The sequence below is a fragment of the Crinia signifera genome, chromosome 9, assembly GCF_055691185.1.
Source record: "Crinia signifera chromosome 9, ASM5569118v1, whole genome shotgun sequence".
Lineage (NCBI taxonomy): Eukaryota > Metazoa > Chordata > Amphibia > Anura > Myobatrachidae > Crinia > Crinia signifera.
In genome coordinates, this window is record NC_139225.1 from 72,853,249 (window position 1) to 72,881,191 (window position 27,943).

At 43.4% G+C, this 27,943-nt stretch overlaps 1 protein-coding gene and 1 long non-coding RNA gene across 2 annotated transcripts; one reads left to right on the forward strand and one right to left on the reverse strand.

Annotated features, from left to right (window-relative positions):
- The first annotated feature begins 376 nt into the window (after positions 1-376).
- LOC146036872 (cis-aconitate decarboxylase-like) lies at positions 377-27,943 on the forward strand. The gene is made up of 7 exons (XM_083160727.1): positions 377-382; positions 1,242-1,301; positions 23,144-23,198; positions 23,490-23,677; positions 25,417-25,521; positions 25,608-25,813; positions 27,022-27,943. Exons 1-7 carry the CDS (start codon positions 377-379, stop codon positions 27,941-27,943), a joined length of 1,542 nt encoding a protein of 513 aa, XP_083016853.1.
- LOC146036618 (uncharacterized) lies at positions 10,502-15,543 on the reverse strand. Its single transcript, XR_014460880.1, has 3 exons — positions 15,407-15,543; positions 11,260-11,305; positions 10,502-10,636 (listed from the first exon to the last, which is right to left on the reverse strand). It is a non-coding gene; the product is annotated as an uncharacterized LOC146036618 (long non-coding RNA).

Sequence of the window (27,943 nt, forward strand, 5' to 3'; positions counted from 1 at the left end):
ACTTCTCATAGGCAAATGCAGCCTTATGCTGGCCATACATCAGATCAACCTTTCCTCCAACTATCCAATTAGTTGGCTGGATGGAATAAAAATCTGGTACTGGATGGGACTAAATGTAATATATAATTCAGTAATTTGCTCTCAAATTCTGGAAACGGACAAAACTTGTTGATCAGACAAGGTTCTGTACTACAGTATATTGTCCTGAGTTTGCGAGCAAATTGATGATCAGTAGCTCCCATACAGTACCAGATTTGTTAGTCCAACCAACTAGTTGGATGGTTGGATGAAAGTTTGTCTAGTGTATGGCCAGCATTAGGGAGGTAGGGACACTTGTGAGGAGAGGAGCAGGACAAATATAGGACTGTAGAGGAACATGCAGGTAGGGGGGCAGAAGATAGGCTAAAGAGAGCTGTTACATTGGGCCTTATTCTAGTTCACTCTTTCTGATAAAATCCTTCTTAGATGGACAAAACCATGTGCACTGCAGGGGGGGGGCAGATGTAACATGTGCAGAGAGAATTAGATTTGGGTGAATTTTTTTGTTTTTGTGCAGGGTAAATACTGGCTGCTTTATTTTTACACTGCAATATAGATCTCACTTGGAAGAAAAACCCCACCCAAATCTAATTCTCTCTGCACAAGTTACATCTACCCCACCTGCAGTGCACATGGTTTTGTCCATCTAAGAAGAATTTTGTCAGAAAGAGTGAACTAGAATAAGGCCCATCGTTACATCGTTACATCACTACATAGTTACATAGGGCCTTATTCTGGTTCGTGCGGCTGGGCCGTACGCGTACGTTCCGGGGTTTTTAATGATCTGCGCATGCGTACCATCTCCAATGCGCAGGCGCGAACACTCCACAACGCTTACGGACGGGTCTCTCTGTGCGAAAATACCTGTATTCGAGAGTACGGTCATTGGGGGCGGAATAGGGGCGTGTTGAGGGGAGCGGCCGAAATAATGAGGGAAAATGGGTGTTAACATGGGCGTACACGGGGGTGTGCACCAAAAATGAACGGTGCTACTACCGCTCGATCGGCTAAAGCACCGTTCATTTCGGACACAAAACAGGCGGCCGCCAACCGCCACCTCAGACCACCCCTACAGATACCGCATGACAGCGTACGCCTGGGTTTGATAATTTACGCTGATTACTACTCAAACACATACACCTGAATGTAATAAGCAATGCTGCAGTCTATTAAGTCCAAACCATTATTTCACTACCTGCAAGCCACACACAGCACTGAAACACCTTGGAAGCTTATCTTTCTATACTTCTCGACATTTAAAGGTTTGTTTCATTTAAGGTAAGCATCTTTTTAAGACCTGCTTATATATGCTAAGGTAGGTATTTGTTAAACAGTTATACACATTCACTACGTGCTTTCATAGACTTTACACAGTAGCACACTCAATCTACACAAGTCGACATGTGTCAACGTGTTCACTCTAATACAAACATAGGTTTCATATTTATGATACAATAACATAAACCACATCTAACATCTACAAAGGATGTTTCAGCAATGTTTTAAGCCCATGCCCACTATTTTGCACACAATCTTTGTTGCTTTGCTACGTCTTTGAAGGCTGGCATCATCACCCCCACATCTCTGATTTATAGCAGACCAATGTGTCTGGTGAGGTTATAGCAACTTAGCTAGGCAACGTATTACAGATGGTCCACAGATGCCACATCTTCTTGGCATATTAATGAGATTGGGGGTCTACATTTGATGGTAAATGTCTACCAGTATATATATATATATATATATATATATATATATATATATATATATATATATATATGTCTAGTGTCCGTTTGTGTGTCTCTGAAACACTGCCAATGATGCATCTCTTTCTCTCTGAAACATGCACAAACACAGAAGTAATCACAAGGTAGCAGACTAGCTTTCAAAGCATTTGCTTCAAGCGGGCTTACTAGTATTGTCATAGTAGTAGAAGGTACAGCGACATTCCTGTGCATATGTGGCAGACCACTTCCCTCTGCCGATCAACTGTACTGTACTATGCTCATATATAAATAAATATTGAGCATTAAGTCATACTACTAGGTCCTACTGTTTCATATATAAGCGTGGGGCACTAACCCATGCTTTTGAAGTATTTGACTTGTATGATGTCTGTATAACCTGATCAAAGGGTATTGATCAAAATATTTCAAAATAAGCAGAAAACTGTTCCAGAAAACAAGAAGCTACAAGCGTATCATTATTTCATATTTTAATTGATATATCTTTTATGGACATCACATACTGTACATAGGGCGCTGAAAGACACTTTTGTGGGTATTTGAAAAATTGTGTGTTCCTGCTGGTAGGGAACTAAGGGGGTTATTCTAGTTCACTCTTTCTGACAAAATCCTTCTTAGATGGACAAAACCATGTGCAGTGCAGGTGGGGCAGATGTTACTTGTGCAGAGAGAATTAGATTTGGGTGGGGTTTTACTGCAAAGTGAGATCTATATTGCAGTGTAAAAATAAAGCAGTCATTATTTACCCTGCACAGAAACAAAATAACTCACCCAAATCTAATTCTCTCTGCACATTTTACATCTGCCCCCTGTAGTGCACATGGTTTTGTCCATCTAAGAAGAATTTTGTCAGAAAGAGTGAACTTGAATAAGGCCCTAAGTGTCTAATAGCCACCACTCTTTTATAGAAGCGCAATATTGGAGATTTTGTGTGTATATATATATATATATATATATATATATATATATATATAAATATATATATAATCCAAGTATCTGCACACTAAGGAGCAGAACGGCGAGCACTCGCCAATCACAAAACAAATTTTGTGAAATCCAAAAGGTAGATAATCAAATCAATGAAAAGTCACCAGAGTCCAGCATAAACAAATGAGTATATTTAGTGTGACAGCCCCGACGTTTCGGTCCAAATCATGGACCATTATCAAGGAGCCTAAGGCACACAAAAGAAAACATATAGCATAAATACACTTCGAATGAAACAGACAGTGTATAGAAACAGCAAGGTACAGGTTACAGCTTACATAGTCATCATAGAAGTCTGGTAGTCAGCGACGGGAGTAATCTCTGCCTGGTAGGATCAGAGTCAGCTACCACCATAGTGCAGTCCAGGTCCCGCTATTTATGTGTTTAAAAGGGGGCGGAGGTGTGCAGCGAGCGCGCCGAATTAGCCTGCGTGTCAGGCTGCTGGAACGCACGCTGATATCCGGTGAAACCGGAAGTGACGCGGCCCGTGGACCGCAGTATGGAACGCACAGCTTCCGGGTACTCCGGGGCTGTGTGTCCAATGGACGGTTAAAGGGGAAGAATATTGCGCTGGGATACTAAGGCACTATTAGAGTACAGAACAGTGACGGTGTCACTGTATTCAAATACATCGGGGTAACATGCAGTAAACGGAGCGCGCAATACGGATATGGTATATACAATAAATAGCGGGGGCTGGTGTTAGATCAGAGCAGCACAGGAGTGGGGCAAGGGAGAGAGATATATGTGAATGGAGAGATAAAGTTAGAGTGATAAAGTATGAATGCCAGGATATATTATAATCCAGAGGGGTCAGAGAAGAGAGAGGTCACCATGGTAGTGAATGGACAATCAAGACCATATTTACATACCTATATCATAGAGGTTTCTGAATATACAATAAGTGGGAATATAGAGGTGCAGTATCATGGTGGAATAGTGACTATAGTATGAGATACACAGCATTACTTATAAATGACATAAAGAGATGCAAATACGCCAAAGGCGAAAATAGATTAAAGCAACAGAGGCTTCATGCTGTTATCCAAAGGGGTAATGGTCCACTGATAGTATGCCATGCAAAATATCAAGGATAAAAAATAAAATATGAAAAATAAATAAAAAGTAAAGTAAAAGACAAAAAATCAAAATATCAAAAACATAACACATTAGAGGGACCAAATATATTGGCAGCGGGCATGAGTGGCATACAAACAAGAGTAAATGATATTATGACTTTATGACTGTCTCAGAAAGATGGATAGAGGATTGTTCTCATTGAGTCCACGGGGGGCAATCGTGTCTAATCGATGAATCCAGCGGCTCTCAAGTTTACGCAATTGAAGTCCCCGGTCACCACCACGGGGTGAAGGTGGTACCCAGTCAATGAGTCGGCAGCGTAGATTGGAGTTCTGATGGCCCGCTGCGAGAAAGTGGCGTGGTATGGGTAAGTCGGCTTTCTTGGTCTCAAGTGCAGAGCGGATGGAGTTCCTATGGTTTGCCATCCTTTCTCGGAATTTCCTAGTAGTCATTCCTACATATGCCAATCCACATGGGCAATTCAGGAGATAGATGATATGATCCATTTGGCAGTGGAGGCGATATCTGATCTTGATGGGCTTGCCGGAGTGGGGATGTGGGAAGGAGATGCCCGGTATCATGCTACTGCAAGTTGTGCATCCAGTGCAACGAAAGCACCCGGGTCGTTTGGAGTGGAGCCAAGTCAAGTTGCTCTCTGAGGAGGGGCTCATCATAGGGCGCATGAGGAGTTGTTTGAGATTTGGTCCACGTTTGTGGGCAATCATAGGTGGACCGAATTGTTGTAATCTTAGAGCTTTATCAGAAGAGATGATGGGCCAGTGTTTCTTCAGGCTCTTCTGGACATCGGAAGAGACGTGGTCGTATTGATTCACAAAGACCATCCCTGAAGGACTTTTGGTAATAGTGGAAGAGTTTAGACGTGGACGCGTCATTTTGGTTCTGGCCTTAGTGAGGCATCGATTCAAAGTGGTTGCCGAATAGCCCCGTTGGGCAAATCTGTCGGTCATTTCCTTAAGTTGGATCTCCATGGTGTCACGGTTTGAGTTATTTCTGATAACCCGCATGTATTGGGAAATCGGTAAATGCTCCTTTAGTGCAGGAGGGTGCTGGCTGGTAGTGGATAGCAATGTATTGCGATCAGTAGGTTTTCTAAACAGGCTGGTTTGGAGAATGCCCTCTTTGAAGCAGATGTTGATATCGAGAAAGTTGATGGACTGTTGATCAATGAGATGGGTGAACTTGATGGGACAATTGAGCGAGTTTAAGGAATTCATCATCACGTGGAATGCTTCCGCGGTGTCGGACCATATCAAGAACACGTCGTCAATGAAGCGTTTGTAGAACAGGATCTGGTGGCCATATCTTGGCATGATGTGGGTGTCCTCATAGTCCGACATCTAGAGACAGGCGTACGATGGAGCCAGGTTAGAACCCATCGCGGTCCCGGATACCTGGATGTAGTATTTCTTCTGGTAGAGGAAGTGATTGCATTTGAGGATAACTTCTGCTAAGTCGACCAAAAGGTTGGTGGGGGGATCTAGTATTGGTCTTGCGTCAAGTTTGGTTCTTAATACTCTCAGGCCATCCGTGTGTGGTATTACTGTGTACAGTGAGCACACATCCATCGTTGCCAGAAGGATCGGGTTAGATGGGATGGCGGTGGTGTTGATTTTTTCAATGAAGTCGGAGGTGTCTCTCACATAGGTGGTGCCCGTAGTGACCAGCGGTTGTAAAAAGCTGTCCACAAAAATAGCCAAAGGTTGTAGAAGTGAGAGTCTGGCGGAGATAATAGGTCTGCCAGGTGGGTGAGAGTGGGACTTATGGATCTTCGGCAGGGTGTATATTATGGGGCATACTGGGTGGTCTACTGTCAGGTATTCGTGGGTTTCTTTGGTGATCCACTGGTTGTTTAGGGCATCGAGTAGGAGTTTGTCAATTCTCCTTTTGAACTCAGGTATGGGATTATGTGGTACCATTTGGTAGTTATTACTGTCGGCTAATTGGCGTAGTATCTCGGAATGGTAGTCGGACCAGTTTTGTACCACCACCGCCCCACCCTTGTCTGCTGGGCGAATCACCAAGTCAGGGTCGTTTTTCAAGGCCTTCAATGCTGCCCTTTCGGCATGGGTCAAGTTGTCGTACTGGGGCTTGAGAGGTGCCTGTGAGATATCATTTTCGACCAGTCTGGTAAAGGTCTTGATGCTGGGGTTCAGGGAAGTGGGGTCGAACATTGATGGTCTATGGAAGTTGGATCTGGGAGTCGTGGTGGTCGTGCCAGCGAATTGCTCATGTAACCGTAATTTACGGCTAAATTTGTACATGTCTATCGTCGTTTCAAAACTGTCGTGAGGACAAGTGGGAACAAATGATAAACCTTTGGCCAATAGCGATGTCATGGCTGGGGTCAAGGAAGTGTCAGACAGGTTAAATACTAAGTCAGCACTGGTTTCCTGACTCGTTTTCCCAATTCGGCCACACCGGGGGTGTGGTCTATGCCCCTTCCCCGTCCTCTTGGTGGTTTGCGGGCTTTGGAGGTGTTGCCGGGGTCGGACCCTAAAAAATCAGATTGTGGGCCGGACAACTCAGTATCAGAGGCAGAAGTAGAAGAGCCCGCGTTGAACCGATAGGGATTAGGTTGGCGTCTAGGTCTATAAGGCCTCTGCGTGCGGCCACTCCCCGAGTCACCAGCCAACCACCTGTACACGGTGTGGTTCTGGTAGTCGGAGGTTACTACCGTTAGTTTATTACGTTTAAACAAGATCAATTCTTGTTTATATGTGTCCACCTGGGTTCTGATTTTTTCTATGAGGTTACAGGATTTATCGCTTTTGATGGCTGGTAAGTGGGCAATGCCAAATTCATCAATTTCTTGTTTTACCTTTTTGAGCTCGGTACCAACCTCCTCTATCACCAACAATAGGAGATCAAAGGAACACTTATTTAAAACGCCGCACCAACGACTGCAAAAGGTCGGGTTACGTCTACCAATAGTGGGGATGTTGGATATACGGAAGCCCCTTGGGATATATTTCTTTCTATGATATTCTGATAGAAAGTGGCCGTGTAGGGTCAAATCAGTCTCACGTTTTTTGAGTTTGAGGAGTTTTTGATAAAGATCAGTGGGGGATTCAGTCGGTAGGGTTTCAAAGTCGGCGTGGTCAAATAAAACTTTATCGGCATCATCATCTGTCAATGAGATGATGCCATCAGAACTCCAATCTACGCTGCCGACTCATTGACTGGGTACCACCTTCACCCCGTGGTGGTGACCGGGGACTTCAATTGCGTAAACTTGAGAGCCGCTGGATTCATCGATTAGACACGATTGCCCCCCGTGGACTCAATGAGAACAATCCTCTATCCATCTTTCTGAGACAGTCATAAAGTCATAATATCATTTACTCTTGTTTGTATGCCACTCATGCCCGCTGCCAATATATTTGGTCCCTCTAATGTGTTATGTTTTTGATATTTTGATTTTTTGTCTTTTACTTTACTTTTTATTTATTTTTCATATTTTATTTTTTATCCTTGATATTTTGCATGGCATACTATCAGTGGACCATTACCCCTTTGGATAACAGCATGAAGCCTCTGTTGCTTTAATCTATTTTCGCCTTTGGCGTATTTGCATCTCTTTATGTCATTTATAAGTAATGCTGTGTATCTCATACTATAGTCACTATTCCACCATGATACTGCACCTCTATATTCCCACTTATTGTATATTCAGAAACCTCTATGATATAGGTATGTAAATATGGTCTTGATTGTCCATTCACTACCATGGTGACCTCTCTCTTCTCTGACCCCTCTGGATTATAATATATCCTGGCATTCATACTTTATCACTCTAACTTTATCTCTCCATTCACATATATCTCTCTCCCTTGCCCCACTCCTGTGCTGCTCTGATCTAACACCAGCCCCCGCTATTTATTGTATATACCATATCCATATTGCGCGCTCCGTTTACTGCATGTTACCCCGATGTATTTGAATACAGTGACACCGTCACTGTTCTGTACTCTAATAGTGCCTTAGTATCCCAGCGCAATATTCTTCCCCTTTAACCGTCCATTGGACACACAGCCCCGGAGTACCCGGAAGCTGTGCGTTCCATACTGCGGTCCACGGGCCGCGTCACTTCCGGTTTCACCGGATATCAGCGTGCGTTCCAGTAGCCTGACACGCAGGCTAATTCGGCGCGCTCGCTGCACACCTCCGCCCCCTTTTAAACACATAAATAGCGGGACCTGGACTGCACTATGGTGGTAGCTGACTCTGATCCTACCAGGCAGAGATTACTCCCGTCGCTGACTACCAGACTTCTATGATGACTATGTAAGCTGTAACCTGTACCTTGCTGTTTCTATACACTGTCTGTTTCATTCGAAGTGTATTTATGCTATATGTTTTCTTTTGTGTGCCTTAGGCTCCTTGATAATGGTCCATGATTTGGACCGAAACGTCGGGGCTGTCACACTAAATATACTCATTTGTTTATGCTGGACTCTGGTGACTTTTCATTGATTTGATTATCTACCTTTTGGATTTCACAAAATTTGTTTTGTGATTGGCGAGTGCTCGCCGTTCTGCTCCTTAGTGTGCAGATACTTGGATTATTTTTGAGTGCACGCCCTTTTGGGTTTGTACTTTTGGTTGGGCACCCCACTGCTGTGTGTTTTGGTGAGAGTGCGGTCTTTCCCAGTATATATATATATATATATATATATATATATATATATATATATATATATATATATAAACGATCCTGGGTGTCCGGCACAGCCTCCTAGAGTAGTTGCTGCATGGGTGCCCGCAAGAAGAAATAGGTAGGTACAAACGGAGGTTGCGGCACACCATTCACTTAAACAGGAACTAATTTTTATTGCATGAAAGCTTTCATGCAATAAAATTTAGTTCCTGTTTAAGTGAATGGTGTGCCGCAACCTCCGTTTTTACCTATATATATATATATATACAGCGGCTTGGAGCTCCGGCACTGCTGGGTCCCCCTTGGGGAATACTGGGCTCAGGTGCCTTCCTAAGGAGCGATGCTCGATGGATACAGGCGAAAGAAAGAGGCGGCACTCTGAGGCTTGTGATGAAAATTAAACATGTATTGCACACATATCAAGTGATCTACGTTTCGGGGATAGACTCCCCGTCATCAGGATACCATATATAGGATAGATATATATATATATATATATATATATATATATATATATATATATATATATATAGTAGAATTGAGGAACCGCACTCCATCCATTTCTTGCGGACAACTTTGTGGTGCTCCGCTTTAGAGGAAACAATGTCCCAAATATAGCAGTTTTGTTTGAAGCAGGTGTAATAACCTGAACAGGTGGTGATGTATACATAATAAACAAGTGAACTTTGGTTCCTCACTGAAGGAATAATACTTAGAGACCATGGGTGTTACTAGACATGGATGGAGGATCTGTTATACTGTACCCCTTAATAGGGATGCATTAGACTTGGCTAGCTGCTCCAACTGAGGCAGAAAATGTTCCAGGCTAATCCATGTCCCCTGCAGAGTGAGGGAGAAGTCTCAGCCCCTGTGAACAAAGACTGTGACAAATTGACTAATAAAGTTGGGGTGCTCGAGCCCCAGAACTGCGTGCCTACGGCTGGACCAATATGGTCGCGTGGATAAACTTATAAGAGGAGCGGCCGTTAAGTTTTGGACAGTTGAGTCCCCAGGGAGAGAGTTGAGAGGTTGCAGAGCTGCGCTGGGAGTGTGGACAGCGGTGCTGACATCGGGTAACATACTTACCGAAGACCCGCATCTGCCGTCAGCCGGAGGAGATCTGTCCCGACAGTGTGCACAGAGCGAGTGCCAGAAGAGGAAACCTGCGCGAGAGGACCGCGTTGCAGCGCCGAAAGCCCAGGACCGCGCTCCGGTGATCAGGAGTCCATCACCGACCTCAGGGACACTGATCCGCCGGGCGGCGTGACACCGCCCGCTAGGCGGACCCGGAGCTGCGGACGCCAATAGGAGGTGAGCCGGGTAGGAGAAGGCCGGCACTGGGCGGCGCCCGGAGACGGAGGTGCGGCCTGGTCTGCAGTGAAGACATCCCATAGTGGGCGGTGCCCGGTGACAGAGGCGCGGACGAGAGAAAGGCAGCAAGCGGTAAGCGCCTGCTACAGAGGGGGAGTGAGATCAAGTTGAAAAGGTGTGACGCACTTAGGCCCTCCCCACTGCTGGTCAGGACTCAAGAGATGGGCGGTGACGGAGGTGAGGCCTAGTAATGGAGAGCCAACTGTCAGCGCAGATTTCAGAAAGGAGGCATAAGGAAAGTGCAGTGATGCATTTAGGCCCTCCCTGTGACGATTAGAGAAGGCTGGAAACAGGGGTGTATTAAGTTATAACAAGTGAAAGATAGAGTGGAGAGAGGTCATAAACGGATCCAATAAACACCTGGGACTTTAGCAGTATGCCATAATTTGCCTGAAAGGACTGTATATAAAACGGAATCTGTGTGTAATAATATGTGATCAGTCTCTAGAAAAGCAGCCAGAATATAGCACCCTGTACAGATAAGACTGACAGATCTTTGAGCACAGACCAGGTATAGCCTGTCAGCAGCATTAGGAGACAGCCAAACCTAGTTCAGGTTACAAGAGGGAGCATGCTAAGGATAATGCAATGATTCTAGCAGAGTAACCTTTCACTAATCGCAGGGAGCAAGGGTGTCAGATTGCACACTTAAGTGGATACAAAGACTTGTTAACAGCACAGCACACTTACCTAGGAAGGGAATGCCATTGTTCTTCAGAAATCACCACTGTAGTTTCTACGATTAAAAAACAGACAGGATCAAGTAAAGCCTCTTCAGGGTTACAGAGCATAAGTCCAGCAAGGGATCCTTATTACCAGCGGCATTAATAAAGACGAGACGTCTAGTCCACTAAAGCACAGGATTACACATTTTAGCAAAAGGGTTGATACTTTGGACAGAAAGTTACTGTCAGAAATAAACAGTTTATTATAAGGAAACAGTGAAAGGCGCTGTGGGTGACAAAGCACAGTGTATATTCAGGACTTTGCAGCTCAATAGGACAATCCGTAGATTAACTGGAAATCCTTTGATACATAAGTTGAGCTGTCAGTATAAAGTTGAAACGTGTACTTAAAATGGTAAAGTTGTCTTTAGTCTATGCATGGTAGATGTGTATAGTAATTGAATTGTTAGAAGAACAATGCTGAATTTAGTCGTTTGTACGGCATCTTAGCGAATTGAAATAGGCGAGTTTATTGCATTGTTGACAAATTGATATTGTTTTGCTGTTATATCTGTTATACGTGGTTATGCATTGTCTCATATCCTGTTAGAAATGAGAAGTTATATATATATTTAATATAATATCGAAAAGTATAAAAAAACACCTTATTATAAAAGAAATTGCTTATACTTACCGACAAGAGAAGATCCTTGGCAGCAAAGAAAGGAAGTGTGCAGAACCTACAAAAGATAAATGTAGAAGAAAATTATAATAAAAATTCCGGTACATTACACAGGCACTCACCATAGACCATATGTAGCAGTGTTGACACTGCCTGGTGTTCCTGGTCTTTGATGTGACATGTTCCTGTCTTGACAAAGGTCCCTGCGAGGACCGAAACGTCGACCACATTTATGAAATAAACCTTGTCTCACTTACTACCTATGGTCTATGGTGAGTGCCTGCTTCAAACAAAACTGCTATATATATATGTGTGTGTGTGTGTGTGTGTGTTGGAGCATATTATCTATAAGATAAAAATGTACACTATGGAATTGCTTGTGCAAATATGTATATTTAACCCCTTCCTGACAGAGACAGTTTTTGCGTTCCTGACAGAGCCATTTTTTTCAAATCTGACATGTTTCACTTAAGTGGGGATAACTTTTTTTTGCTTTTACTTATCCCAGTGATTTTGAGATTGTTTTCTCGTGACACATTGTACTTCAAGTTAGTGGTAAATTTGGGTCGATACAGTCTGTGTTTTTTTGTGAAAAATACCAAAATGTCGTGAAAAAATGGAAAATTTTGCAATTTGCAAAATGTCACATTTTCTGCTTGTGAGATAAATAAACATACCACTCAAAATAGTTAATAACTAACAAAGACCATATGTCTACTTTATGTTGCAATCATTATTTCAACCTCCTTTTCATTTTTTTGGACACTAGGAGGCTTCAAATATGAATAGCAAATTCTCAAATTTTCAAGAAAATTTCAAACTCTGATTTTTTTAGGGACCAGGTCAGTTATGATGTGACTTTGAGTGACTTGTATGTGAGACACCCCCATAAATGATGCCATTTCAAAAACTGCACCCCTCACAGTATTCAAAACAGCATTTTGGAAGTTTGTTAACCCTTTAGGTGTTTTACAGGAATTAAAAGAAAGTGTAGGTGAAATTTCAAAATTTCATTTTTTTTGCAGATTTGCAATTTTAATACATTTTTCTAAGGAACACAGTAGATTTTACTAGAGAAATGTGACTAAAAATTGATTCCCCCAATTCTTTGGTTTTCATAAATATCCTATATGTGGCCCTAGTGTGCACGGTGACCAAACCACAGGCTTCATAATAGAAGGAGCACCTACTTGATTTTGGAGCCTCCTTTTTATGAGATTATTTTTTAGGCACAATGTAGGTTTCTAGGCACCATAAGATGCTAAAAGTTAGGTACCCCCCCACAAGTGACCCCATTTTGCAAACTACACCCTTCAGGGAATTCATCTAGGGGTATAGTGTACATTTCAAACCCCCAGGGGTTTCACCAATTGTGGTACAACTGGGCAGTGAAAATGAAAAAAATTAATTTTTCATTTTCACAGCTCAGTTGTATCAAAATTGGTGAAACCCCGGGGGGTTTGAAATGTACACTATACCCCTAGATGAATTCCCTGAAGGGTGTAGTTTGCAAAATGGGGTCACTTGTGGGGGGGTTCCACTGTATGGGTGTTTCGGGGGTCATTCAACCAGAATCTGTGCTGCAAAATCCAAAAATCACTCCTTCCCTTCTGAGTCCTGCCATGCACCCAACTGGTATTTTTTGGTCACACATGAGGCATTGCCGTACTCGGGAGAAATTGGGGCACAGATTTTGGGGTGCTTTGTCTCCTTCATTCCTTGTGAAAATGAAAAATTTTGAGCCAGATCTGCATTTTTGTGTAAAAAAATGTAATTTTTTACAGAAAAATGCAGTTCTGGCTCAAAATTTTTTATTTTCACAAGGAATGAAGGAGACAAAGCACCCCAAAATCTGTGCCCCAATTTCTCCCGAGTACGGAAATGCCTCACGTGTGACCAAAAAATACCAGTTGGGTGCATGGCAGGACTCAGAAGGGAAGGAGTGATTTTTGGTGGTGGAATGAATGGTGGGTGCTATGTCGCATTAGCAAGACCCCCGAAGCACCAATACAGTGGAACCCCCCCACAAGTGACCCCATTTTAGTCACCAGCTTTGGGAGTGGGGCTGGCGCTGCGGCTGGCGGGGGGGGTGGGAGGGGTGCTGGCGCTGCGGCAGCCGGGTGGGTGGGAGGGAGGGGGGCTGCCGGGTGGGAGGGGGGGGGGCTGGCGATCGGTGCTAATCGGTGCGGTATATACACACACACACACACACATATATATATATATATATGTGTGTATATATATATATATATATATATATACACATATATATACACACACACATATATATATATATATATATATATATATATATGTGTGTGTGTATATATATATATATATATATATATATATATATATAAATATATTTTTTCAGTTCATATATTTAATTTTTTACTTTTTCTGCAGCTTGATGCTGCTGCTGCTGCTGCGGGGGGGAGGGGGGAGGAGGGCAGCGCTGCGTGCGCTCCAGACGCTCCGGGGGAGCCGGGGGTGCTGCTGCTGCTGCCGGGTGAGTGCCCGGCGGGTTCGAGGGGGGGGCTGCACATCGGTGGTGATCGGTGCTGTACTTGACAGCACCGATCACCACCGATCCCTGTGTTACCGAGCGGCTTAGCCGCCGGTAACACAGGAAACGCTGTGAATGGCTGTTCAGATTTGAACAGCCAATCACAGCGATCGCCGACCGGGGGGGGGCACCCCTGCCCCCCCTGGGCGGCGAGGGGGGATGTCTGCTGTCAGGGACAGCAGACATCACCTAACTGTCACTGCGTCTCTAGACGCAGTGACAGTTAGAAGTCATGACGTACATGTACGTCAAATGTCGGGAAGTACTTCCCGACCATGACGTACATGTACGTCAAATGTCGGGAAGGGGTTAAAAATATTTTTGTTTATTAGTTCACTAGGAAGCAATGACATCAATATGCAAATGTTGAATTGTGTAAATATGTAATACAGTACAATATAAATTGCTGACTGCATGTACTATAAAATAAATACTTTGCATGTTTCGTACATTAAATTGTGTCTGAAAATAACATTGATCATGTATCCATTTTTTCATTAAATTGACTCACAGAACTTATGATAGAAATCCATTTTCATTTACTTGGGGACAGTTTATAACGGTTCATATAACTATGCACCCAGGCACTGCCTAACTGTCCCTATCCATACACACCTAGCCATAGCCTACATGTATCCATACACACACCCAACTGCAGCAGAGGCGGAACAAGCGAGTTGTGGGCCCAGGTGCAAAAATATGGTTTGGGCCCCCTAAACACACAAAAAAAGTGTTTTTTTTTTTGTTTACGTTAAATTTAAAGAACATTGCACATTATGCCACACATGTTAATGCTCATTACACGTAATGCCCATCACACATTGTCACGCACTGTAATACCCATTACACATTGTTACACACTGTAATGCAAAAAAAATTACACATTATACAGCACATCATAGTGGCCATTACATATTATGCTGCACACAATAATGCCCATGACATATTATGCCACACACTAATAATGCCCATTACAGAGCAATGCCCCTTGCACATTATGCTACAAGTAATTCCCGCTGTACTCCTACTTATACAGTTAATACGCCCATTATTGCCCCTTACACAATGCCCCAGTAATGTCCACATAATGCCCCCATTAGTACCCCTGGAAGATAGGGGGAGAGAGAGAGAGGGGGAGAGAGAGAGAGGAGAGAGGAGAGAGAGAGAGAGAGAGAGAGAGAGAGCAGAAGGATGTAATAAGCAGGAGAGATGCTACCTGACTACAGCACAGGATGGGGATGCATGGACAGACAGATGGAGCACCGTATGGGTGCATAGATGGGCAGAAAGATGAATGGGCAGATGGACAGAACACTATGTGGGTGCAGAGATGGGTGGGCCATAAACTGATGGAAAATAGGCATAGACAAACAGACAGATGTGGGGGAATAGGCAGATGGCACAGTGGGCAGAGGGGCAGACACACACAGACTGCTTTACTCAATGTACAAATTCCCTGACATGCCCTGTTAAGATGCACCCTCCTATAAGGACGTGAGACATGCTGCCATGTACTGTGCTTAATGCCATCTGCATGCACAGCAAACACACAGTGTCACACACACAAACAATGCCCACAGTGCTACTGCTTACTGCGGGTCCTGGCATTATATTTAGACTCCCTCTGCAGGCCACCCTGTCCAATCTCCTGACAGCAGCTGTAAACCGTGGCTGTCCATGTGTTTGATTCCTCCCTCCACCGCTCCCCTCCCCGTATGTGCAGCAGCAGCTTCCTCTGCTCTCCATGTGTGCGGCTCCCCTCCCCTCCCTGCTTACCGTGTCATGGGCTTCCCTCATCCGTCCCTGTGTGTGTGTGGCTCCGCTCCCTGCGAGCATCTCTGCTCTCGGTGTCTGCGGCTACATTTGGCTGGTGGTCCACTGTGACTGCAGCAGTAGGGACAGGACGCCGGGGACCAGCGCTGCTGCATCTGATGTACTGTGTTTGTTTGAAGTGCCAGAAGTAGTAGTATGAAATACTGCCAGCACTGCTTCCGGTCACTTTAGCCGTGCCACACATGAAGTCAACCTGCCAGCCCGAACTCCACCAGCCGCGGTACTATTTAAAAGGAACACAAATTAAAGAGGGTCCAGACTCCAGGGGATAGCCTGCGGGCCGTGTGCCCCCAGCCCCGGCAGTATCCCCCTGACGGCAGCCAACAGGATTGAAACAAGATAGGAATTACAGCATGCCGGGCGGACGGCGGCACCGGGCCCCTTTAACCCCTTGGGCCCCGGTGCATTGCACCGTCTGCACAGGTGGTAGTTCCGCCCCTGAACTGCAGCATAACCCTATCCATATACACCCAGCCACAGCCTAACTGTATACATGCACAAACCCAGCCACATCTTAACCATAGCCAAACACCCCCCATGTAGTCTAACCATAACTGTACAAACCCAGCATCAGCCTAACTATTACCCTACACACCTACATTCCATCTCACGGCCCGGCCACTGTGACATCGGGTGCAGCGGTGCTCTGAAAGCGGATCCCTGCACTCGTCTGGGGCTTTCTGGGCACAAAACCATAGCATCTCCATTTCAATCACCTGGCTCCCTGCTGCATTGTATACTGCGGTGCCTTGATGGAGGACTACCACATCCATCGGAGGTGTATTTTCCACTTTATTAATTACTTCTATTCACGGAAACAACATCATCTATAGCGGAATATTGGGACTTTATTAGCAGAATTTGTACCTGTCCTCCCTACACCTTTAAATTGATATTTAATTACATGAAATATAGTTTATTCATGTCTTTATTTTTTATTTTTTTGTATATATGTCTTTGTCCTGCTTTATTGAGATTTTATCTAATTGTCTATTTTTCAATTTTTCCATGAGATAAAGATTCTCTTTGATATTAATTTGTGTGTCTTGAATTATTTCTTGCCAGTCAGCAATTGTATTGTTAAGATTAATTTAAGCGCAGAGTAATTACATTTTGTATATATTTGTTCATACTGTCTCTGGATTTTCCCAGTATTATACATCAGCTCTTTAGCTTCTATCTATTAATAGGATTAACTATGCAATTACAGTAGTTTCCGCGTTCCCTCCCTAGTGACTGTTTACTGAAAACTATACCCTTAGGTCTTTCTTCATTCACTGATTGCCAGGAATCTATGTCTAGAAAGCATGTGTTACCTTTGTGACTTCTCTGTCAGTGTGCTGTTATTGCAGTGGGCTTTCCTATACTTTCCCTCTAGAGGCCGGGGCCCAGGACAGCTGTACCCCTGGCACCCCCCTGTCGGCGGCCCTGGACGCTCCGACAGGGGGGATCCCGACAGTCAGTATCCGGATGTCAGAATCCCGACTGCTGGTGCTCCGACAGGGGGATCCAGACTCACAGGGGCTATTCTCCCGTCTGCATCTTTGTGCTCGCCCCCCTGTTGGAGCACCCGCAGTAGGGATTCCGACATCGGGATACTGACCGTCGGGATCCCCCCGTTGGAGCTCCGTACCACACCCCTGTGTACACCTGCTATTAACCTGCTATTATACCGTAGCACTTTTTCCAAGATAATTTCTTTATAGCCTTCTATAAATGTTATGGCTTCTGCCTAGTCAACTTCCACTATAACACATCACATACAGTATACTCATACCTCCCAAGTGTCCCAGGGGGGAAGGGGGGTGGTGTGTAGCTGGGAGTGCATCCTGTCACCCAGTGAGGTAAATAGATGCAGTGCACATGCACCTTACCAGCATTGCTGAAAACACTGATGATCTTTTCTTTTATTCAGTGATACAATAGAAACTGGACCTTTACAATAGCTGAGTGGTTTCTCGTTGTATATCTAGAAGCATTTACATACAGTCATGTTTTTGGTGGTGCTAATGAGTATAGACAGTCTCCATAAAGTCACTTACAGTAATTACAGCCATTGCTGGACTGGATATGACATCATGATACTGTGTCAGCTTTGCCCCATGGGCAGAATTTAATACAAAAGAAAAGATGGAATTTTCTGTGTTCATCTAGTTAAAATCTTCAGGGATTCCTGGCGCTGACACCTTTCTGCGTGATCTTCAAGTTATCAGGAAGGCAGGATATATATATATATCAGGGGCGTAACTAACTATTTATCGCCCCCCCGACGCACTTTTATTCGGCGCCCCCCACCTAACCTGCCCCCCCTTCTTACCTGCGGTCTGCGCCTCGCCCGGCTCTCTGTCGGGACCTTCCTGACGTCACGGTCCCGGCCGGCTCCTGCTGCTACAATGAAAACGGACTCTTAGAAAATGGCTGCTCCCATACTGCAGACAGAAAACTGTCTGCAGTATGAGGGCAGCCATTTTCTAATTGTCAGTTTTCATTGCAGCAGGAGCCGGACCGTGACGTCAGGAAGGTCCCGACAGAGAGCCGAGCGAGACGCAGACCACGGGTAACTATAGCCCCGCAGCCCCCCCGGCGGCGCCCCCAATTTCTCTGCGCCCCCCGCCACCACGGGGGCTGCGGAGTTATAGTTACGCCACTGATATATATATATATATATACAGTTTATAGTGCTGGGATCACTTTTGATGTGTACCTGTGACCTTGTTACGTCACGCCACACACAGCCGGGTTGCCAGAGACAGGGCCGAGCAGCTGCTGATGTAGTGCTCAGCGGCACAGTGGTGGTTTTTTTTAGGGAGTGCTCCCCAAAAAACTCACCAAATGGGGAGTGCTCCCTAAAACAAAAACCCAACAAAATATAGTACATGGTGCAAGACATTGCGTGGGTTACTTTTATATTATGCACAACATATTCCCGACCTGATGGCACAGCTGCGAATTAACTGTGCGTGCGTATGGGCTGCAATAGGCGCGCACAATTTCATGCTGCGATGACAGGCTGCTACATTTCTTCTTTGCAAGATGATCGCAAGGAGAATGACAGGAAGTAGGTGTCTGCGGGTGATAACCGTCAGTTTAGTGAAAAATGCTGGGCGCGTCAGTGAAAACACAGACGTGCCAAAGCCTAATAGAGGAGGGTGTGTGACGTCAGCTCCAGCCATGATCAGGTTGATTTCATTGCAGCCGCCGAGTAAGTCTATGGGCGGTATTCAATGTGAATACCGGCGACGTGCAGCGAATCCTGTTTAGGATTCACTGCACATTCGCCATGGGTCCCCGCGTTCCGGAGCCTCGCCGGCTCCGGTATTCAACGAGTCAGGGGCTCGCTGCCCCTGACCGGCAAATATGAGCTCCTGCGGCGAACGTCGCAGGGAGCCTGAGGACGGTGGCAGGCAGAGAGATGGAAGTCTCCCTGCCTGCCCCACAATGTTTGTGGGGGGGAGGTGGGCTCCCCGGGTGCCAGGCTGCACAGGCTGGCCCCCGGGGGTGCCAGCAGGGGTCCGGGCATATTCACTACACCCGATCATGAATATGTAATGATCGGGTGAAGTGAATATATGAATATCTAATGAGCGGCTCGGCTCCGGCGCCCCCTGCTGGCTGGTCAGTGTAAAAAAAATAAAAATTTTTTTTTTATTAAATATATATTCATATGCTTACAGCACATGAATAAAAATAGCATGCCCCTCCTCAGAATAAAATTCCTGATTTTTTTACACCAAATGTAAAAAACAAAACACTTTATTTTAAAAGTTCACATTCCACTTCACCATAAAAAGATAGCGATTGCTACTCGGTGAATCATGGCGAAAAAAACCTTCAAATGTATTCGCCAAACAGCACAAATTCGCCATAAAAACATGGCGAATCAGGCACATTGAATACCGCCCTATGGCTGCTCTGATCCTGCGATGAGCGGTGACCAGTTAAAAACCTTTAGACGATGAGCGTCTTACAAATAGATTTTCACACGGCAACAAAATCTTTGCTAGGTGTGCACAACCACTCGCACGGCGTACAAATGAATTTGCATGATGGGAATTAACTATAGCTACCTGATTGCTGGCCGTAGAACATTCGCCATGCAATCAGGATTGAATTACCCCAATATATCAGGAAATATTATCAGCAATTAGAAACACCTGTAGCTAAACAAAGCCGATGGCTAAATGAAAATGAGTAAGAAATGACATTATAAATATAAATTGGCCAATTTCCAATAAATCGACCGATATATCGTCCGATGTTTACCAATAATTTCGGTCCGATGCGCATGGATCTTTTGCTAAATCTTCTGATCTTACGTGCTGCATGAAAGATCAGAAGATTTAACAAAAGATCCATAGGAACGCACACGGGATCTTAAGAAAAATCTTTGGTAAAGATGTGCGCTTGTCTGAAATCTTTTGTCCGGGACAGGCAAAAGATTTGAAGGCTAATTTATGTGCACATCTTACGATCTTTCTAGTGTGTGGGCACCTTAACAGTTTACTTTTCTATGTTTTGAATTTGATTTATACAGTGAAAAGTTGTCAGGTTTTGTTATTATTAACCTTTCAGTTCTGACTAGGAAGATAAAAAACATAAAGATAGATCAACATTGTTACAGTATCATATCATCACTTTATATGACATAGAAACTAATTGCTAATAAAATGCCTTAGGTATTAGACCCCTAGGGATGACTTGTTAACCCCTTCCCGACATTGCCTTTTATGCTAATTTTTTTTTTTTTCCTCCTTGCGTTCAAATAAGCGTAACTTTTTTAATTTTCCGGCTATATAGACACATGAGGGCTTTTTTTTTGCGGGACAAGTTGTACTTTGTAATGGTACCATTTACTATACCGTATAATATTCTGGGGAATCAGGAAATAATTCAATGTGGGGTAAAAAAAAAAAAAAAACGCCATTCCACAATTTTGCGCTGGTTACGGTTTTTTTGGAGTTCATAGTTCGTTTAAAATGATGGGTTATCTTTATTCTATGGGTCGTTACGATTCTGGTGATACCAAACTTATATAGTTTTCGTTATGTTTTACCACTAAAAAAAAAAATCGCAACTTTTACGGTTTTTCTAATTTGCGTTGCGTCGCCATGTTCTGCGGCTTATAACTTTTTTATTTTTCCACCTACGGACCTGGGTGAGGGCTCATTTTTTGCGGGCTGAAGTGTACTTTTTAATTAATTTAATTATGGGATATGGGCGACTTTCTGATCTCTTTTAGTTATTTTTTTTTGGGTACGCGATGCGACCAAAAAACGTAGTTTTGGCGTTTGGAATTATTTTCCGTTTACGCCTTTAACCGTGCGGGATAACTAATGTTATATTTTAATAGATCGGACTTTTAGGAACGCGGCGATACCAAATATGTTTTTTTTTTTTATTTTTTATTTATTTTTATTTGTGAAATGGGGAAAGGGGGGTGATTTGAACTTTTAATATTTTTTTATTTTTTTTTTATTTTTAAACTTTATTTTTTTTTTTTTTACTTTTACTACAAGGCCCCCTAGTGTACTTGACCACTAGGGGGCGCGATCGCCTGTACTAGGTTCAGCCATAGAGCTCTATGGCTGAACGTAGTGATTTTATGCACTTCCTATTACATCCTGCCTGAGGCAGGATGTAATAGGTATGCATACACGGCCAGCACAGGGGTCTACATTAGACCCCTGGCTACCATGGCAACCGATCGGCACCCTCCGATCTCGCTGCGGGGGGCCCCGATCGGCGCCGGAGGGGGGCGCCCCCCCTCCGATCAGCTATTTAAGCACTGCGGTCGCTTTGCCCGCGGTGCTTAAAGGGTTAAACGGCCACGATCGGCGAACTCGCCGCTCGTGGCCGTGAGAGCAGGGACCTGGCTGTAATATACAGCCATTACCTGCTCTCTGTCAAGCCAGCACACTCCGTGAGCTGGCTTGATTCCCCCGCACCCGACATATGACGTAAATGTACGTCATATGTCGGGAAGGGGTTAATAGTGGCATCCTGGGAAGTTTCTTCTCTTTACAGTACTTCCTGGAACAGTTCCCAGCACTATAGCTGCACCTGTTTCCCAGGTGTAATCTGTTTGTGTAACGCCCACACACAGCACCATGATATAAGGATACATAGATTTGGATGTGCACATACTGTAGACATCCCCTCAACCAACATAGAATTAGCCATCACTGAAGAAGCAGTTTACATTATAAAACAAACCTTAATTCAAGATGCTTTCTACAGCTGCTAAAGTAAGTACTCTTTCAATGGAAATGTAGATATTTTACGCATTTTTGGAAAAATGTTATACAATATAAGATACATTATTCCATATTTCAATTTGATCAAATATACTAAAAACCTTTTGTAAATAGACCTACACTACTAACCAACTTGAAGATAATTGTAATGTCACCATTATTTTGTATGTTAATATTATTGTATTTATATTCTATGGTTTATTATTGTATCTATAGTATGTGTCATATAAAAATATTACATTTGCTTATATAAAATATTTACATGTATACCAAACTTCCCAATATGACCCAATGCCGTATACAGTATTCTGTTACCAATTACAGTAGGCTGTGGGCCATCACTGGTGTAACAACAGCAGCTTAGCATTGGTTAGTTAAGTTTGAACAATGCATAAACTTACATAAAGGTGTTTGTGGGTGCGTAAGCTGTAGCAAGTGCTGTACACAAGGCTAGGAACAGATATGTCACTGGAACCACTGAAAATAGGAAGGCATTGAAAGTAGAAAAGCATTTGTAATAGGGATTCCTTGTATATAACATAAATAATTAATAGAAAATGCTATTTTAAGGGGGTAATTACTGAAGCTTGGTGAGAGAAAAAATGTGCCTTCTGCCTTACATGTTATGAGACATGTTTAAAAAATGACAGTTAAGGTCTAATTGGTTAGTACTTTATATGTAACAATTTTATCTCTCTACAATCTCTAATAAATACTCTCCGTAAAAAAAACAGTAAAAATATATAAAATAATTACACACAATCTATTATAGTTTATAATGTTGCCAAGGAGATGTATAATACCTAATGTAAAGATACTGTACAAAGCTTCAAATATCTATATAAATAACATGGAACAAAACGTCAACTTAGTTATAATAGCTATATTATTACCTATTACCTATATCTATATTATTATTCATATGATTCATTATGCTGCTAACTACAGCATTTTGCCTAATGAGTACTAATTGTACAATTAGAACTAATTGCGTAAATGTTCATGTTGGATGTAACAAGCAGCACAACATGATAAAGTGTCATAGGACATGGTTACAGTGACCAGGATAAGAGTGTGCATTGATAAAATAGAGCTCTCTGTGGATTTCACAGCACATAGAGTACATTAAAGTATATTATATTCACATAGTATTTAAACTACAGATGTTACCATCACATGGCATTAACATGTATGCTACAATATATAACGAATATATATTCAATATTTTTTTTATCATTCTTAGAACACAAAGAGCCTTCATCAACTATCAAGGCAAATTCACAAGTTGACAGAGAAAGGTAAATATCTTCACTATCCACTTCATTATCATTATTATTTTGAAATTAAATTGGTGACTGCAATCATGTTATCAATACAATATTTGTAACATAGTTATGGTGCCAATGAGACATTAACCTGTGAGCTGTTACCCTAGTGTATAATTAGTAACAAGTTCTAGTATTTAATAAAACAGGGTAAATACTATTTTGAAAGTTTCATAAGATTAAAAATGGCCCCATTTGAATTGAAAAAAGAAATGTAAATCAGGAAAGTTAGAAGAAATGTTAATGTGCTGTGTCTCTTATCAGTGGCTGTGGGAAACCAGTTAGATGAATCCGTCACCAACACTTTTGCCTCATTCATCCATGAGATCCGTCCGGATCACCTGTCTGCTATTGTGCGGCACAGAAGCAAGCGCATGATCCTGGACAGCATTGGGGTCGGACTGGTCGGCAGCACAACTCATGTCTTCAATATCGTGGTGAAATACTGCCAGGTAATACATGGGGATGATCTGTGATAGTGTATGTCATCATTTGAGTTATGAGGATATGGTTACAGAACTATGGACTGAAAGATAAAAACTCTAATCTGAATACTGTATGAAAGTATAATGTAATAGGTAATGGATCAAATAGATATGTAAATTGAATATTGTACACAATTATTAACCCTTATATGAGAGGGTAGGGAGAAAATTAGAAAGATTAATCAAATTGAGAAATAAATTCTATAACTGGTGATCACCTACGTGTCACTAATACCCCTTTTACACCAAGGAATAACCCAGGTTGGACCCAGGACGGACCCAGGTCAGACCCAGGTCAGCGTTGGTGTAAAAGGGGTCAACCCAGGTCCAGTAACACTGGTCTCCTACCCAGGTCCTGACCAGGGTTGGACACTGGTTGGACCTGGGTCGTGGGCAGTTTAAATGGTCCCAACCCAGGTTGGGACATCTGGGTAGTGCTGAAAGGATACCAGAAGTGCTGGACGCCTTTCCACAGTGCGCTGCAGTGACAAAAGACAGCAGCCAGGAAGGATACGGGCAGTGCACACAGAAATCATAATTGGATAATTGGATGCAGTATCATTCATATTATTATTATTATATTTTTTTTTTTGGGGGGGGGGCACATGGGAGATTCGGTCTGCGGCTGCAGGGGAAGGGGCTGGGGAGAGCACATGGGTGATGCTGCACTTTTATACCATTATGTATGCTTGAGCAATGAATAAAACTTTTTGAAAAATATTTTACTAAATAAACAAACCAACATTTTTCAATGCTAACTTGTCATATCTTTTCATTTTTATTTTAAATCATTGAGGGAAAGTTGGATGGCAGTTTATCCTAAATGGACATTTTTAATGTGATCCATAGGGAAAAGCAGTGCTGACCCAGGTTCAGTGTAAACGGCGCAGATGTGGGTCCGACCTGGGTCACAGTGCTGTGTAAATGGGGTATGAAGCTGGGTCCAACCCTGGAAACTCCCATGTTCAAAGACCAGGGTCCGACCAGGGATTTTGGTGTAAAAGGGGTATTAAGGGGTTATTCTAGTTCACTGTTTCTGACAAATTCCTTTTTAGATGGACAAAACCATGTGCACTGCAGGGCGGTAGATGTAAAATGTGCAGAGAGAATTAGATTTGACTGAGATATTTTGTTTCTGTGCAGGGTAAATACTGACTGCTTTATTTTTACTCTGCAATATAGATCTCACTTTGAAATAAAACCCCACCCAAATCTAATTCTCTCTGCACAAGTAACATCTGCCCCCCTGCAGTGCACATGGTTTTGTCCATCTAAGAAGGATTTTGTCAGAACGAGTGAACTAGAATAAGGCCCTAAGTCACAGTGAAAATATCATAAGAATACTCGTACAGTCAGAAAGGAGAGCTCCCTAAGATGCAATGTCATCCGTTCATATGGACAATCTGCAAATGCTATTATAAAACAACTACACCGTTACTGGATTCCATTGTGGTGAGAGATAAATACAATATAGTATATTATTAAGTATAATAGAATATATATATGTGAAATATCAGTCAGTGAGCGTATAACTGTTACGTTGGTGCGATCCTTATGCAAGGTCACCATACCCCAAAATGTTATACAATAATTCAGAAACACTAAGGTCGGCAAGTTTGTGGACCATAAGACCCGAATCTATTCTTCTTATACAAGCTTTTAACAAATGTTTTAAAGATTAACATCATATTGTTTTCTTGTTTCAGGACCTGTATTCTTCAACATCTGGAAATTCTGCCCTTTGTTCTGTCTATGGGCAAAAAGGTTTAAAGCTCTCCCCAACCCTGGCTGCGTATGCCAATGGAGTAGCTGTAAGTAGCCTTTACTATAAATAAGAGTAATACCGTAATGATTCTAAAGCTGCAAAGTGAATCTAATCATCTCACATTCACCTTAGGCTCACTCCATGGACTTTGATGACACGTGGCACCCTGCCACACACCCTTCTGGTGCCGTGCTTCCTGCCATCCTGGCACTGTCACAGATACTTGCACAAGGCAGAAAGATCAGTGGTGAGGAACTGCTGACAGCTTTCAATGTGGGGATTGAAATACAAGGAAGACTTATGGGTTTCTCCAGCGAAGCAAAGAGCATTCCCAAAAAGTGAGTAGTTAGTCCCATTTTTTGATGAAATATTCAACAAATGACTTATGTTTGTGTGTGTCTGTGTTTGTGTGTGTGCATGTGTATACATCCGGATGAACGAAGTGGGGGATGCGAACAATCGACGTACAAACACTGACATTACCAGGGTTCTTGCAACTCTACTTAACTGTCCTCCAACCCTCCCTCCCCACATTTTATCCTATGCCTCCCTCCTGCAGCCTATAGATGGGAACACAGTGGGTGATACATCATTAACGATAAGCACAATTAGGGCTTACCCCCAATGTCGTTAATAATGCATGCTCAATGTCATCAGAAAATGCATGTGCAGAACATGGGGTGGGTGACATCCTTGACCGAAAACGGTCAGTGTGTTGGCACTATATCATTCTCCTTTGGCACCACCAATATAGTTAACTATAACGGAGGGTGCGGTGTGTGCCCAGCTTAACACTTCATGGTAGTTCCTACCCTAACCCCCATACCATGTCACCTGAATCTACATCCCTGCCCCACATCCTACACCTAGTCTCCCCTTCTAAGCGCCTAACTTTATCATCCCGGTGGATGGGATGGCAGCAGTCAAAATATCGGTGCTGGAATCCCGACTGTTGCCATCCCGAACATACGTATGTGGGAGGGTTAGCTTTAGGCCAGGAGGTTGGAGGAATAGGGTACCTAGGGTAACATACCTCGTAACTGTCCCGATTTACGCTGGAATGCCCTGGTTTTTTGGGACGGTCCCGTGTGCTCTGCATTGCTCTGCAGTGAATAGAAACTGTGCAAATGCATCTATTCCCTATTGCACACAGCATCTATTCCTGGATACAGAGTGGCTGGGGGCATGGCCAGGGTCTCACAGAGCAGGCCATGCCCACACATCGACTAAAATGGGGGCATGGCCTCGCACAGGATCCGACTACCTGTCCTTCACATGTTGGGAGGTATGGGGTGAGGCTACCTGAGGGAAGGTTAGGATTAGGCTGCCAGGAGGGAGGGTTTATATATAACCAATAATGGGAAAAACAGGCATTGTGCTAAAGAAAATGATATTTTAGCTGGATATGGAACTATACGGCATGATCATCTTACTAACAAATACTGTAAATGTTTTTATTTTACCAGTAAATGTTGTTATTATTATACCAGATAATGTGTACATGTTATTGTCATACAAATTAATAACGTATATTTCCTCAATACAGATTTCATCCACCATCCGTGGTTGGCACCATGGGAAGTGCAGCAGCATCAGCAAAACTTCTCTCATTGGACAAAGATCAATGCACTCATGCCCTGGCGATAGCAGCCTCACTCGCTGGTGCTCCTATGGCAAATGCTGCCACCCTGGCCAAGCCCCTGCATATTGGCAATGCCACAAGGTTAGGTCTGGAAGCTGCTATCCTGGCTGCTAAGGGAATGGAGGCCAATACTCTCATACTGGATGATGTGCCCGGCTGCGCTGGGTTTAGTGCATTTTATGGCGATTACCAGCCTAAGCCATTATCTCCACCAGGTAATCAGTATGAATTTCTCCTTGAGAAGCAAGACATTGCATTCAAGTCCTTTCCTGCACATCTAGGAATGCACTGGATCGCTGATGCTGCCGTCTCAGTTAGGAATAGATTTGTCCAACAATATGGCTCATTTGACCCATCCGCTATTCAGTCTATAGTTCTTAGAGTCCCAGTATCCAAATACATTAACAGGCCCTATCCAGACTCAGAGCACCAGGCCCGCCACTCTTTCCAGTTCAATGCCTGCACCGCACTCCTGGATGGGGAAGTGAATGTCCGTTCCTTCCATGAAGACACCATGTTTCGTAAAGAACTCCAGAATCTCCTGAGCAAAGTGGTGGTGGAACATCCTCAAGATAATGAAGCCAACTTTGACAAGATGTATGCAGAGGTGGCTCTGCTGCTGAGAAATGGGGATCTGGTGATCGCGAAATGTGACACTTTTTATGGACATTGGAGAAAACCGCTGAGCAGAGAATCACTGCTGAAGAAATTCTCCTCCAATGCCAGACATGTCCTGCAGGAAGACCAGGTGCAAGGTGTAATACAGATAGTAGACAATCTAGAGCGTGTCAGAGACAGCTCCCTACTGCCATTGCTACTTCAGTAA

Coding starts and splice junctions, on each gene's coding strand:
- LOC146036872 (XM_083160727.1), top strand. Junction 23,678..25,416: donor TCGTGGTGAAATACTGCCAG/GTAATACATGGG, acceptor TTCTTGTTTCAG/GACCTGTATTCTTCAACATC. Junction 25,522..25,607: donor CGTATGCCAATGGAGTAGCT/GTAAGTAGCCTT, acceptor CATTCACCTTAG/GCTCACTCCATGGACTTTGA.